The 15,720-nt window shown below is 36.9% G+C and overlaps 1 protein-coding gene across 1 annotated transcript; it reads right to left on the bottom strand.

Annotated features, from left to right (window-relative positions):
• Nucleotides 1–9,012: 9,012 nt before the first annotated feature.
• LOC148655197 (ultraviolet-sensitive opsin-like) lies at nucleotides 9,013–15,186 on the bottom strand. The gene is made up of 5 exons (XM_088645491.1): nucleotides 14,833–15,186; nucleotides 11,549–11,717; nucleotides 10,248–10,413; nucleotides 9,759–9,998; nucleotides 9,013–9,326 (listed from the first exon to the last, which is right to left on the bottom strand). The coding sequence occupies exons 1-5, from the start codon at nucleotides 15,176–15,178 to the stop codon at nucleotides 9,207–9,209; spliced, it is 1,041 nt and encodes a 346-aa protein (XP_088501617.1). The 5' UTR covers nucleotides 15,179–15,186; the 3' UTR covers nucleotides 9,013–9,206.
• Nucleotides 15,187–15,720: the final 534 nt, after the last annotated feature.

Genomic DNA, 15,720 nt, shown 5'->3' with positions numbered 1-15,720 from the left:
TTTGTAAGTTAGGTCAGGATTTTCTTGTTGTGACCTTGTTACGTAATTAAATTTATTTTTTAAGTAAATCAGTTTCATTTCAACCCTTAAACCGACTAAAAGGTTCAGTGGAAGTCATGTCATGTCACTGTGGACCATATGTGGGTGTGGTTTAACCCAGTTTTCACTGTGTGTACATTCCTGTTGACAGTAATGTCAAACAATTAATTTTTCTAAACTACATATATCAAAATATTCACTAAATGCATAATTTATATGAAAAGGTTGCACAAGCACACTCACATATCAATACATATGATTTTGTTTTCATTTTAATTTACCTGCTTTAAATGTTTAAAAGCTATTTATTATTATTATTATTATTATTATTATTATTATTATTATTATTATTGTCATTATGCTTGTATTGTTCTAACAATACTTCCATTAAGAGCAGAGTTCTAGCTGATTCCATCACAGGAAACTTAAGTATCAAGTAAAGAAGGATTTAACAGCAGTGAAAACGGGTATTACTGAGGTCAGCTGAAAGCTTGCAGCTTAGATTCTTTAACTGTTTTATCAAATTTTAAAAATAACTACTTATTAGGATAAGTATCTATACTGGTGAGCATCTCCATAGTTACATTTAAACAGAAGATATAGATGATGCTCTGAAGTTTTACACAGGTTATATAGAGGCAAAGTTTTTCACTTCATCATTTGAGGTCTGTATCTTGCTGCTTGTCTTACAGGACAAAGGGTACACATGTGACAGAAGGTCAACAGTGAGACAATAAGACCAGTGCTACTCCTTTAGGATTGTAAGTTTAAAAATGAGCGGAAATCATTTGGTCCAACCTACTTGTTTAGTTTTTCATTTGTTAATTAATCTGAAGATTTCATCCATTAGTTCCTTGAGAGAAACCAGAATGTCAGATTTAACGTTTTGGCTGGGCAGCTTGGTCAAAACTCCCATAAAGCTTTACTTAAGGAAGCCAGCAGCTATATCACCCTGCAACCCACAACTGGCAACCCACTGAAGCTAAGCAGGTGTGATCCTGGCCAGAACCTGGATGAGAGACCTCCTGGGAAAGCTAAGATTCCTGCTGGAGGGGACGCTCACCCTACAGTCTGTATGGGTCTTAATGCCCTGGTATAGTGATGGGGACACTATACTGTAAAAAGGTGCCATCCTTAAGATTTGACGTAAAACCAAGTTCCTGACTCTCTATGGTCATTAAAAATCCCAGGGTGTTTCTCAAAAAGAATAAGGGCATTATTTGGCATCTTGGCCAAATTTCCCACTGGCCTTTACCTTCATCATGGCCTCCTAATAATCCCCATCTGTGAATTGGCTTCATCACTCTGTTCTTTTCCTCACTGAGAGCTGATGTGTGGTGAGCATACTGGCCCACTACGGCTGCCGTCGCATCATCCAGATTTGGTGCTGCAGATTGGTGGTGGTGGAGGGGAGTCCCCATTACCTGTAAAGCACTTTGAGTGGATTGGAGTATTATTATTATTAAAGTAGTGCCTTCTGTTCTCACTTTTAAATGTTTTTTCTTATGTTCCATTTGGGCCTTTTGGTTCTGTGACAAGAAGCTTCATGTTCACTGCTGATAATAGAAACAAGTTGTATTCTATACACCCTGTTGCTTCTATAGCTCCATGTTATGTGAGTGAGAAATTTTGGCAGTGAGAGCTGAGAGTGAGCTGAGAGGAGTTTTGTTGCTGAGAGAGTATCAGAGATTGACTTTGATACTGGATCAAACAATCTTTGGAGTTCAAGCTGTTAGGATTTCTGGCTTTGAATGCTTTCTTTTCCATACTGGTGACAGAAAATTGCTATGGTGTAGTGGCAAGACAGCCTGGAAAAAAGATGACTGGACAGACTGGAGCTGGTGCAGGGAGGCTACTAGAAGCCTAAGGATAGAAAACAGAGAGGAGAGCCTGCTGTGATATGGCTGACAGGACTGGAAGCCACAGGACTGGACCACTAAATTCAGTACTGCTAGCAAGGAGTATCAGGATGCTGCAATGGAGTGACAATTAGCAACAACAGGTCCCTGAAGCAGGCAGGGAATTGTAATACACCAGTATCTCAATGTCAGAGCACTGAATCAAGGGGGTTTTGGGATTAAATACATTGATTAATTGGATGATGGGATCCCTGACCGAATGGGAGAGGGACTTGTGGCTTGACTTGGTCCTCACAGGCTGGTTTGGAATGTGAGTTCTCATGGAAATGTTATCCCCAGAGTCCCCAGACAGTTGAGCTATATGTTACAATTGGGTTAGATCGTTTGGAGGTATGACATTAACTTTCATTTCTGTGTTGATGACACTCATATTTACATGCACATGAAAACTGACATCAATCAGTCACTTAAAAATTAAAACATTAAAAATGGATATACTAATCCATCTTAACTCAAATTAAACCAAATTTACGTTGATTGGCCCCCCCATCAACTCTGCAAACATGTCATCCTTAATTTGGCTATTGGAATCAGTCCAAGTACTCAAATGAAGTAACTTGGTGTAATTCTGGCCCGAGACATATATGTGATGCTCACATTCATAGTTTTACAAATGTGTTTTTTTCCTCCTTGTAACATTGCACGTATCCCTACACATCTTTCCTTTATCATCTCTACATCTTTCTGATGCAGAAAAGCCAACACAAACTTTTGTCTATTCCAGACTTATTATTGTAATACAATACTAGCTGGATTTTGCAAACATCATCTCAACCAGTTGCAGCATGTTCAGAACTCAGCTATTTGTGTTTTAGCCAAAACTAAAAAAACATGACGGTTCGAATGTTTTGAGTCTTAACTGCACCAGTGAACTAACTCCCTATACACCTACAGTACATGTTGTTTGTGCTCCTCAGACTTTATCTTTTAAATTCCCAATAAAAGATTCTGAAAACTGAGGAGCCACTCCAAAACATTGCCCCTGCCTCAGCCTTTGCTGAACCATTACTGAAATACTTTTCCTCTACAGAGATGCCTGCCTGTTAATAATTAAGCAACCATAGACCTTTGCAGACAGATACAGTATGTGTTTTAAACTTAAATCTACTCAATAGATTTTAATTCCATTTACATGGTGACCATGGAAAAAAAGTGGTATCAGAAATGGTCATTTTCAGCTTGTCTCTGGTCTATAGACTAAAACTGGGACTTGATCCCAGTTTACTGCTGCACTGGTGGTGTAGTGGTTAGTATAACTACCTTCCATGCTGTTGAGCTTTCCACGCAATGCAGTCGCTTTTGACTTCTTTACCACCAAACGGGCCCCTCATTTGTAACCATTCTTAAGTTCTTACGTATTGTAACAAATCTCTTTCAGGTGTAGCATGTTACTTTAGGACCTGTTAATGATATCCCAGACTTCTGGGCTTAGTACCAGCTGAGATTTGAGCTGTCCTGTTTTCCCTTTCCCTCCCTCGAGATCTTAACCTGTACTTGGTAGCCATCTTAAGAGATACATTGTTAGAACCTGAGATTTTTAAGATAGTGGCTAATCCAGTGGATACTGTTTGTCCAGAGGTTAGGAAGAAAAAGTGGAAGATTTTTTTTTGCTGAAAATCTGTCATGATAAACACATTTTAGTTACTACGTTTTCTCTACGAAAATGTGTAAGCCTATCTTCCTAAGTCTTGTTTCGCACCTACGACTTTACTGGTCTTCAACCTAATGTTATCAACAAAGTAGGTCTGCCTTTACACTGTTTATATAATGTATTAGGAAATCAGTTCTCCCCCGATTTCCTCAATTCCTTGTGAGAATGCTGACAGTGCTCCTTCATTTGCTGGAGTGATGACATGCTGCTCACAGAGTTTTTGTTCTACTTTCATCCCTCCAGCCTCGTTTGCTGCGTCACAGTGTTCAAAGCCCTCAAAGGCAATGGAAACGTTGTTCCAGTCGATGTTTTTGGTGTCAAAAGTGAAACATGAACCAGAGGTCATAAGTGGAAACTATGAGGATGTGCAAACTGGCACAGAAGTTGTCCTGATAGCCATTTTAAGCAATTGATTAATAATTAATCCAAATACTGTGCACCATCATATTTTTCAACTACAATCTGAAAAATCAATTAATATTGGTTGAGCACATCTATAATGACACTTCCTTATTCTACCCATGTGAGGTTGCAGGGATCATACTATGATTGTGAGTTGAGACATGAAAATACACTAATAATGTTTATAGATTGGCTTCTAATCTTCTACAATATAAAAAGAACTATCCGTAATTGATTTGATTTTCATTCAATGCTTTTATTTTGGTTATGAAACATACATTACATAGGATAAATTAATATAGATTAAATTATTTTTTGTTTCCACAGCAACGTTAAAAAATTCCAATTTTTGGAAAACACATACTATATCACCTTACATTCACAATAATGAGATATACATGATGTTAACTATTTTTAAAGTTGTCAAAGAAACAGAATTCTCTAGTGATTACATGGAAACAAATTCAAATTTAACTAGAGGCATTTATAAAAATGCATGTTGTGAAAGTCTAGTAAAATGGCAAAATGCCGCACCACAAAAATCATAGTTCACCATATGAAAATATGTGAAAATATGACTAAAAGGTATTTTAAAAGAACATCTTTTCAACATAATATTTATATAATTTGTCCATACATTGCCACGACATTCTTCTACTCAGAGATCCATAACATTTCTTGAATTCACCATGGACAGTTATAAGTGGTATGTAGTAGTAAAACATGTGTCTATGATGACATTTCAACCCTAAATCACGCTGTCCAATTGGAAAATCATTTCCCAATGTATATGTTCTAACAAGAGGAGGAGTCCAGTTCTCTGCTCTAGATGAGAGTGTCTTTTGGAGAAAACAGGAGGTGAGGTCTACTGTTCAACTTTTCAGGGAACCAGATTAGACCTCTATCAATATTTATAGACAGATTAAAATCTGAAATGCACAAGTGTCTTGAAAAGATGACAGCGCAAAAGCAGAGTAATATTAAGACGTGTTTAACATTCTCTACAAATCATACTGGATTTTTGTCTGCAATCTTATTTATGGCTCAGGGTAAATTTGGATTTATAAAACTAGAGGTGTGGTGAGTGATATGCAAATCAAAAATACATTTATGGCGAAAAGCATTTTGCATTGTGCCTTTGACAGTGCAACAGTAATACATGTCCAGCATAGGACGTGCAAAGGACAAGAATTGTTTAAGACATTCCCAGATTCATTGTATTTCCTATTCTTATAACTTGCTTTATAAGAATAATATAAAGCAAGGCCAGCCTGTTGCTAGATAATACTGTTTGTCTATCCTGGAGCATATGTTACTTTCTGGTTTTTGAAAATAACAAAACCATTTGATGTCATTTTATTCCACATTCTACTTATGTTCTATTTTTGTGTTTTTTTATTTTTCTTCAAGATCATCTGTGCTTAGTCCCCCACATGAGAGCTAGCCCTTTAAAAAGGCAAGTTACAGAAAAAATACAAGAACAGTTATTTTCCTGTGTAATGATAAATACACAAGAATTCAGCATTGACTAGAATATTAAAAGCTACATTAGATTAAATGTATAATACCTAGCATTATTAATTGCTAATATTAAAAAAAGTAACTTCTTTAATATAGATATTCAGACAATATAGGACAAGACAACTATATGGGTTAGATACAGTACCTGGGGTATTCTTCCAGCGCATAGTGAAGAATACATGAGGTTTCTGAACTGAATTATTCAGTTTTAGGACGTTCTGAATACAACTGATTGATTATATTTAAGATGAAATAATATCATTGTAAATGCCCATTGGCTACTGTATACATTATATAGCATACATTCTATGGGCTAGTGGAAGATCTCCACCACAGATTAAACACTCAGACACCTAACTTAAATGATAATTACTTAGATCTGGAAATGTGAATTGTTTATACCCTTCCAATTTCTAACTTCCAAATTGTAATCAAAAGATTTGCTGAATGCCAACACCCAGGCCACGACTTTTAACCCGGAGACAGCACATCACTCATTTAGGACAGGCGTTTTAACAGTCTGACACTATTATTGGGTTTCAGAACCCCTCCAGGCTTCTAGGATGTACCGCTGGTCTCCTTGGAGAGCAGCCAGCTCAGTCCCAAAAAGCACAGAGCTATTAGATGAAATTGCATTCCTCTTCATCTCCTGCGGACCAACTCTTCAAGTCTTCCGAAAGCCACCGGAGAAGCTGGAACAGCTGAATTCATGAAACACTCCTTTCTCTTCTTTTCAGTAACTATTTCCAACAAACCCAGGGACACCCCAGCACTAAACTTGGCACATTCGCTTAATAAATGGCCAGGCTTCCCCTTTAATAGGAAGATATCTCTTGTCTTCTCAGAGACCTTTTGGTGCACTACGCTTATCTTTACCCTATTGGCATCCAAATTCTAACTCTTCACACATGATGGAGGATTCAAATTATATCCAGGACTACAAAGATACAAATATACTAAATTCACTCTTGTTGTATCATTCACTAATTAAACCCACTCCAAGACAAATACTTGCAAGTTTCTTCTGTAACACTCTTAAATCTTTCAAGAATCTCGAATTGGAACTACAGTACAGCCTGGCTGGATCCTGTATGTTAAAGCACAAGAGTCAATTATCAACTAAACTCCCTTTAATTCATTCTTTTCCTAACACTCTCCCAGAACTTCAGAAGCTCAGACACAGCCTTTAGCTTATGCCCACCTGGCTACTCATATATCCAAAATTAATTCTGTGGAATGTGGAATCAAATCCCAAAAGAAACAAGTGAACCCCAGAACCAACCATGCGGAATAAGACCGAAGGAATATGGAAATACAAGTGGGGAGCTGCATCAGCACGCGTAGGCTGCAAAGGAACAAGTAAAGGTTTCTTCCATGCTGAAAAGAGAAGAATGTGACAAAATGAGAGGTGTGTGCAATATATATATTGTCACAGAGCCTATACGTGGAATAGGAGGATCCTTATGCGTGACCGGAATCCCACAGGACGCAGAGTAGCAAAGGGACAATCCAAAAGACAAAATCCAAAGGGCGAGGTCAAGAGGCGGAAGCAGAAGATTCGTAACGGGAGATCAGTCAAAAGGTTTGGAAACGCGCACTGGAGAATACTAGAAAGGCTTCTCAATAGTGAGCGTGGGAAGGTGTGCGAAGGGGGTTTAAATACTGAAAGGAAAGGGGTGTGATTGGATGATTGGTTAGGGAGTGAGAATTTGAGGAATCTGATGCATGTGAGAATGTGCTGGGTTCAATCAGGGATGAGATTGGGAAGCAGAGGTTCCGGGAATGTAGCGTTGTTTGCGAGGGAGAGTGTGGGGCGTGACAGTACCCCCCCCTTTAGGGTCGGCTCCTGACGACCCCAGAGAGCGAATACGAACGAAATCATTGATGAGGCTGCGATCCAAAATATCTCTCTCAGAGACCCAGGAATGTTCCTCAGGACCATAGCCTTCCAAGTCGACTAGAAATTGTCGGCGGCCTCGGAGCCAGCGGGCATCCAAGATCTTATTGACCGTGTAGGAAGGTAGACCGTCAATGAGTCGTGGTGGGGGTGGAGGTGGCCGAGCCCGGGAGAGGGGGAATCTGTGGTAGGGTTTCAGGAGATCCATCCAAACAGGGAATTAAAACCATGAACCGGGTCGGAACCGGCGGACAGGGAACAGGAACGGGAACAGAGATTAAAACCTTAACGGGACCAGGTGCTTCCAGGTCCCGGACTCGCACGGTGCGGAAACCAGATGCAGAGCCTATACGTGGAATAGGAGGATCCTTATGCGTGACCGGAATCCCACAGGACGCAGAGTAGCAAAGGGACAATCCAAAAGACAAAATCCAAAGGGCGAGGTCAAGAGGCGGAAGCAGAAGATTCGTAACAGGAGATCAGTCAAAAGGTTTGGAAACGCGCACTGGAGAATACTATAAAGGCTTCTCAATAGTGAGCGTGGGAAGGTGTGCGAAGGGGGGTTTAAATACTGAAAGGAAAGGGGTGTGATTGGATGATTGGTTAGGGAGTGAGAATTTGAGGAATCTGATGCATGTGAGAATGTGCTGGGTTCAATCAGGGATGAGATTGGGAAGCAGAGGTTCCGGGAATGAAATGTCGTTTGCGAGGGAGAGTGTGGGGCGTGACATATATAGCGAAAGCTGGTAATGATAGTGGTTTCAAAAAGAGATTGGCTTGTCTGTTCCAACCAATAATATTATATGGTCATTGTCTCAGTTTTCTTCATCTGTTCTCAGCCAATGGCAGCCACAATTTTTGCTAAGGTGGTCCTCCACTATTGGTTTGATCCTTGAAGGTATTCTTAATATTAATAACTCCAGCAGAGCTGTAATTTATTCTTCTGGAATATCCATAGTGTAAACTGACTTATAATCATGTCAGTGGTTCACAATTTTCTGAACAAAAAGGAAACAGATGTTGCCATTATATGAAAATCTCACCACAGACAGCAGGATGTTCACATACACCCAAAGAAGGCTCCACAGCAGAAACGTTGTGTTTCTTTTCTTCTATTTTCAGCGTGGAATAAACCTTTACTTGTTCACATACATGTCGTTTACAAATATATGTTGAAGTGATAATAATGGTGCTAATTGTGAATAACAGTAAAGCTTTGGAATAACAAAATAACATTTTTTGCTGATTTTCATAAGAATATCGTCTGAAGACAAGCCAAAAGACATATATATGAAATGGTATTTAGATAAATGATATGTGATGAAGCTGATCATTTTCATAAATATTCCTTTGGATTAAACGTTTTTGATCTATTTAATGAATTAAATGTAATCCTATTTTCACATATTCTTAAAAATATTATTCAAAACACTGAGGCATATATCCCCAATGTACTGTATGTATGTATGGGGATATAATTAACTTTTTTGTCTTTTAAAAGACCAGTTGTCTCATAAGTGGTATTTTCATGCATGGTAACTAAACTAGAAATGTGCCTCTGTGTCAAAAAAAGTCTCAGTCAGTTTTTCTCAGCTGCTCATATGATTTTATTTTCAAATGAATAAATGAAATCCGCTATTCTACTGTTTATGAGAACAATGAATATACAGATGATGCCCAGAATTCTCTAAGGCTATTTTCTAAAGATTATCCCTTTGGTTTATGAGTGAGGAGGTATCCCTGCAGACGTCTGAACTCAGAGCTGATCGCTTGTCGTTCAGCTGGGGCTGACCTGACTTGAGGAGACTGACGACACCTCGGTTTTACTGGCGCTGGATACTTCGGACTCATCTGTGATGGGTTTCCCACTCACCGTCTCCATGATACAGGCGTGGAACTGAGCAAAGAAAAGCAAAATTTTATACAAGAGAAAGATGTATAAAAAATGCTTAACATTCTAAATAAAAAAATAAATGTTTCATTTAAACTTTTAAGCGTTTAGTTAAAACCATTTGAAAACTTTTTATGCACAGTGAGGTATTTATAAAAAATGTGAATAAGGAAATGTCTACAGCACACACTTCACAAGTTTGTGTATTGGTATATAAATACCTGTTTAGACTAGATGTGCCACTGTACTAACAGCATCACCTAGGTCAATTTGAAACAAGAGGCTATTTATAGCAAATTCTTCCTTTAAATTACAGCAGTCTTCATCGGGTAACTTACTGAAATAAATCTGAATATTTGTAAAAAGTAGTCGACAACATAAATCTCAAACACCTGTATTTTTCATTATGTACTGTATATTTTAGACCACATACTGTACCTGTTTATTCATGAATGAGTAGATTAAGGGGTTGTAAATGCAGGAGCTTTTTGTGAACATAGCAGGGATGGTTACCAATCGGAGGTCTTGCACTCCACCTCTGACGTTGACCATGTACATGGCAAGAATAGCATAAGGACCATAACAGAGGAGGAAAGAGCCCACCATGACCACCACCATCCTGGAGACGTCCCGCTCAGCCTTCTGGGTAGTGGCTGACTCTGCCTGCTGGGCTGCGACCTGGCAATGAGCCAGAGAATAAACAATGCAACTGTCACGGATGTCAAAAAGCCAAGATTGTATATAGAAAATAAATCAAAATTCTTCAATTTATTTGTTTATTTTTATAGTGGATTTAAGAATGAATGGTTTCTTCATATGACATAAAAATGTTTGCACCTTTCAGAAATGAATGGATGACATCGATTTAAGAGCAACAACGTACTATAAAAGAGAAAGAGTGAAGATTAATTCAGTATATTAACTTACTTCTTTGAGAGCTCTGATGATCTGTGAGTAAGAATAGATGATAAGACTCAAGGGACAGCAGAAACAGCAGATGAAGAGGAAGTAGGAATAATATTCGCTCTTGTACTTTGTGCCTGTTGTATACCAGTCGGGTCCACAAGAGCACTGCAGTCCTTCTGGGATGAATCTATATTATACAAAAATATGCCATTTTCAAATGTTTACTGTACCTACATACAGTATTTATTTATGTATTTATTTATGTATTTATTTATTTATGTGGCATTGTTTTGTGAAGGGAGCTATAATAAATATATTAATTGATTTAGTCACCTGTAAATACAGGCAATTGTCTCTAAGCATTTGATAAATGGACATAGAGTGCTTGAGAACCAAAACTTCACCTGTCCTCCTGTTCTCTACAGCCAAATAAAAAGATCCTTGAGGACTATTGTAGGTGTTTGAAACAGAAAAATGAAATCTACCAACAGCACAATTAAAACACTGAAAATTTTAAACACAGCTAAAAACCCAGGAAAAGGGCTTTTTTGTGCACATGAAAATGTAATATGGGTCGAACAAGCATATCTACTATATATTGTTCAAAATCCAAATCTGCAGCTACAAGTTGAGCCGTAGAGCAAAATACTGAAAAGTGAATGCTGTAGGTGGCACTCCTTATGGCATTTATGAGAAAAATGAAAAGATATTATTATTTAGACGTAAAATGAAAATGTTATTTATGTCTATGAATAGCTGATTTAAATATTAACTTGGTTAATTTTATACACTCCTTCATAGACAAATGTTACTGAAACTTAACAATTTAAAGATGCCATTTATGAATTGCAAACAAGTAGTTCTGGCCAAAATCCAATCACATGCTTTTGATTTGTCCAGTCAACATCCATTAATATCTTTTTGAATGGAGCCTAACAAAATGACACCAATGATTCCAGCATGCTGTGAAGTCCCACAAAGTGAACTCTGTTCAGTGCGAACTGAAATGGAGCATTTGTGTTGAAACCCTTAGCTTTTCATTGATGCAGAACATCAAAATGCATAAATGCTGGTCTGAGGTAATATCAGAAACTTTAGTTTTGTAGACAACACATCCACCTTTATAATAGGCCATACTGGTTTAGATTCTACAATCTACACATATATAATATAGAGTATATATAGAATATTTAAAATATATATTATAGAGTATATATAGAATATTTAGAGTATATATAGAATAGAACAAATGCTAGTAAGTATGTTCCACTATATTGTTGGAAATATTAATTTCAACCAAGATTTATTAAAAAATAATTTACCTGCTCCAGCCAAACCATGGAGGTGATGCAACACCAATTCCAATTGCCCAGGTAGAAGCTACAGCAATCAAAGCTTGCTTGGAACCAAAGCGAAAGTTTACAAAGGGCTTGCAGATGACTATATACCTTTCAAAGGCGAGGAAGGCAAGAGACCACCCAGTCACAAGCCCTGTGAAACAAAAGACAAATGACACTGAAGATGCCATAACTCTGTTCTCGACTGAACTCCAGTTTGAAAGGGTTGGTGAAAGGTTTAATTACTTCACATCTTTAAGAGTGTAGTTAGACAGATTTTTAAATTAATTTAACTCGGAAAAATGTCCGTTACAATAACATTGTCTTTAAGTGATAATCATCTTTTCAGATTACAATAACAAAGCACACTTTGACTTACAACTCCATCACTTTAGTAAAGACTGTGTATTCAGTATGAGTATCTGAGAACATTTCTAAGATCACATATAATTCCGAACAGGTACACTTTTTATTTATACAGCCGTTATATATGGGATTTGTTTGGGGAGCTGAGTTATCATGTGAACTGCAAAGGAACTAGTAAAGGTTAAATCCACACTTAAAATAATAAAGAAGGAAAACTGTTAGCTGGGTTGTCAGTTTAGCTTTCAATGAGTGATATTAAATATAAGGACCAATTCATGAAAAAGATCTTTGACTAAATATTATCCTTATGGTGATGCCATACAAAAGCAACAAGAACAGGCCAACGGAGTGTTGTGATTAACTTGGACTTCATTAACAGCATGGATTTAACTGAAAAGAATTCATGTTAAAATTATACAATAAACTTCTTTTGTTTCTGGTCTGAAGGTAATGTTATTTTAAGACATATTAATAGGAACTGAGTTTTTCTAGTATGGAATATCATGTTTAGACTCATCTCTGTTCAAAATTGTAGCAAGTCTGAACCAAGTTCATCCAGGGAACTTGAAACAAAAAAATAATTATCAATGACACAAGGACAAGAGACACAAGAGGAATTTGTAGGAGAATTTATGAAGAAAAGCTGTTCTAACCACGTTTACAAAATGCAATAATGTCACAACAATGGAGTTTATGATCAGACTTTGACTATACCATTGGATTTTTTCTTTTTCAGCCTTTCTTTTGCAGATGTGTTCGTAAGGTATGTTTAGGATCATTGTCTTTCTATAAGACCCATTTTTGGTTCAGTTTCAAGTCATAGACAGATGACATGAAATTCTCCACATAAGTCATCAAGATCCTTCTGATATAATCCAGAATTCATGGTTGTGTCAATGATGGCAAGCCATCCAGGTCCTGAGGCAGCAAACCAGTCCCAAACATCACACTCAGACTACCATGCTTGACAGCTGGGATGTGGTTCTTGCGTTCAAAAGCAATGTTTTACTTTTGCCAGGCCAAAAAGCTATACCTTTGTCTCATCTGTCCGGAAAACATTGTTCCAGAACAAACAGATAGGCAGTAATGTTCTTTTTGGAGAGCAGTGTTTTTCTCCTTCCTTCCATGAGCACCATTCTTGTACAGTTGTTTTCTGATTGTTGAATCATAAACAATCACATAAAATGAGGCGAAAGTGGCGTGCAGTTCCTTGGATATCTCTCTGGGGTTCTTTGTAACTTGAATTTCTGGTTTTGTTTTGGAGAGATTTTGGTAGGACAATTGCTTGTAGGTAGAGGGCTTGAATTTTCTCCATTTCTAAGCTGTCTGTCTGGTGGATTGATGGAGCCTCAAATCCTTAGAAATGTTTTTGTAACTCTTTCTGGACTGATGAGCATCAATAACTCTTTTTCTGAGGTCCTCAGAGATTTCCTTAGCTCATGGCATGACTTGTTTCCACACACCTGTGAGGTGAAGACCAAACTCACAATGTTTCTGATCGTCTGATAGCTTGGGGTCTGCCAAACTTAGCCCTCAAGATCTATACTCTAAGATTCTGATTATTTCTTAAATGGAGGTAATGAAACTAACTTATTTTTCGCATCCCATGTATCTTTGATTACTCATTGTTTGTTTAATTCATACATCACATTATTTCAGGAAACATGGAATTGATTACTATAAACCAAATTGGATATTTACATAAAGACTTGTTTTCATTCAAGTTGGCTATCATAGTTAAATTATGTAATGTCCATATTTATGTTTGAGGTTAATGTTTTCTTGGTGCTGTACTGTATGTTTTTAATACGAGCACAATAATTGTTATCAATTAATGGACATTAATTGTTACTATAATCTTGTTGGAGATTATGCATTTAAAATTGACTGAAATTAATTATTTTATACAGCTTTAATCTTTATATAATAGGTCATGTTTTTTGTTTTATACAATATTGATTCATTTTCCAGAACTATGTGGGTATCAAAGTTTTTATGTTTATAAAATGATATGCAGTTTTGAAACAACCAACCTTAATCTTTAATTTATCGTTAAATTTAATATTTTGGTTGGATGCTTTATAAAAATAGAAGTGATGGATGAAAGTATTTAGATGCAAATAAACAGCAGTGGTATAATGAACATTTAATCAATGACATGAAACATTAATATTTTTTAAATTTGTCATCCATTAAAATTTAAATAGAAGACATAATTTTCTGAACAGTTCATTGTTATATATTGTTTGTGGTTATGGTTTTTGCCCTTTTTCATGACTTCAGAGATGAAAGGCCTTTGTGTGATTTCCAAGAATCCAATGGAAATTAAAACTGTGTCTCTTGATTTGAGAAAGTAAAGAGAAATCATAGTGAACATCCACTGGTGATTCCATATTCCAAAGGAATACAAAGCAAGTTTTTTTTTTCAATTCACGCCAATTTCCTTCTTTATGGTATTTTTTAAAATAATGAACACTATGTTGCTGTTTCCCCCAAGTCTGATATCTTGCAGCACATTACATTTGCTTTTTTATAGTTGAGTCTTTTACAATTTAAGGTGAGATGAACACTGTTTAACAGCAACACAAGATTCTGTATGGACATAAAAAGTCTATATAATAAAGATGTATCTCTTTGAAGTCGTCAGTAAAGAAAAAAATAAAACTCGAATGATTTTGCCTCATTACAAACAGTAAGAATTTAAGAGGTACTGCCTCCCATGGAATCTTACTTTATTTTTTAAACTAAGCCTGTTAGTAAATGCCTTAACACCTTATTCCTCTAATCTAGACATATATCCACAAAATCAGAGATAAGAAAAAGATAGGAAAACCTGAAGAGAATCTCCTTGAAATCAAACTACACCTATCTGTAAGACAAAAGGTAAAATTTCCCATTCTTACCTGCAATTGCTCCGGAATATCCCTCTAAAGCACATACTGTCTTCCCAAGAAAGAAATAACCTTTTGAACTTGCTATGAAAACTGGAAATACTGAAAAAAACACAGCTAACAACCCTGCAGCGGATATATTTACCAATATATAATTAAGTGGCTGCCGCAGCTTCTTGTATTTGATTGTTACTATTAGAACAATGGTATTTAAAGGGGTGCCCCAAAAAAATACAAGCCCCATGAATATAGTCTGAAAGTAGAAGGCCCATTTTGGGGCAATGTGGTACTGGGGTCCATCCCAGGGCCCCACAGAAGAGATGTTCTCAAAGAGGTAAAATTCTTCTGTGCCTGCCATTTTCACCACGCACCTGTCCTGTCAGAATGAAAGGACCTGTTAAAGGTATACCACTATAAAGTCATAAACCAATTAATCAAATTATGATCTTCTTAAAGAAAAAAGATTGGGATTAAGGCCTCATAAGGGCCTTTCCTTCTGTCATTGAAACTCTTTAGGAAATAATCTAATTTAACCTTTATCCAGTGAGAGCGCCTTTTTAAAAAAGTTAATCAGATAAAAGTTTTAAGGAAAGGGATTATATGGAGCAATTAAGAGAGGAAATGTCACTTGATCTCATTAGTTCCCTAAATTTTAAAAATGATTAGCTTTATTTGTGCAGTGACCTCATGTAATATTTATATTTCAGCTCAGGTAAAACAATGTACCTGGATTATTTATAACAAGTTAAAATTACTTGAAATAGAAGACATAAATATAATATTGCATACATTTTGGAGCAGACACAATGCCCGCATCAGTGACAGAACAGTGAGGCTCCATGCTGCTGGCCTTAGAGCAAGGCGACCTGTCAGAGGCCCTCTGCTCACACCTCCTAGACA

This window comes from Lepisosteus platostomus, chromosome 9, assembly GCF_059453375.1.
Source record: "Lepisosteus platostomus isolate fLepPlt1 chromosome 9, fLepPlt1.hap1, whole genome shotgun sequence".
Classification (NCBI taxonomy): Eukaryota; Metazoa; Chordata; class Actinopteri; order Semionotiformes; family Lepisosteidae; genus Lepisosteus; species Lepisosteus platostomus.
This window is presented reverse-complemented; position numbering and strand designations above follow the sequence as displayed.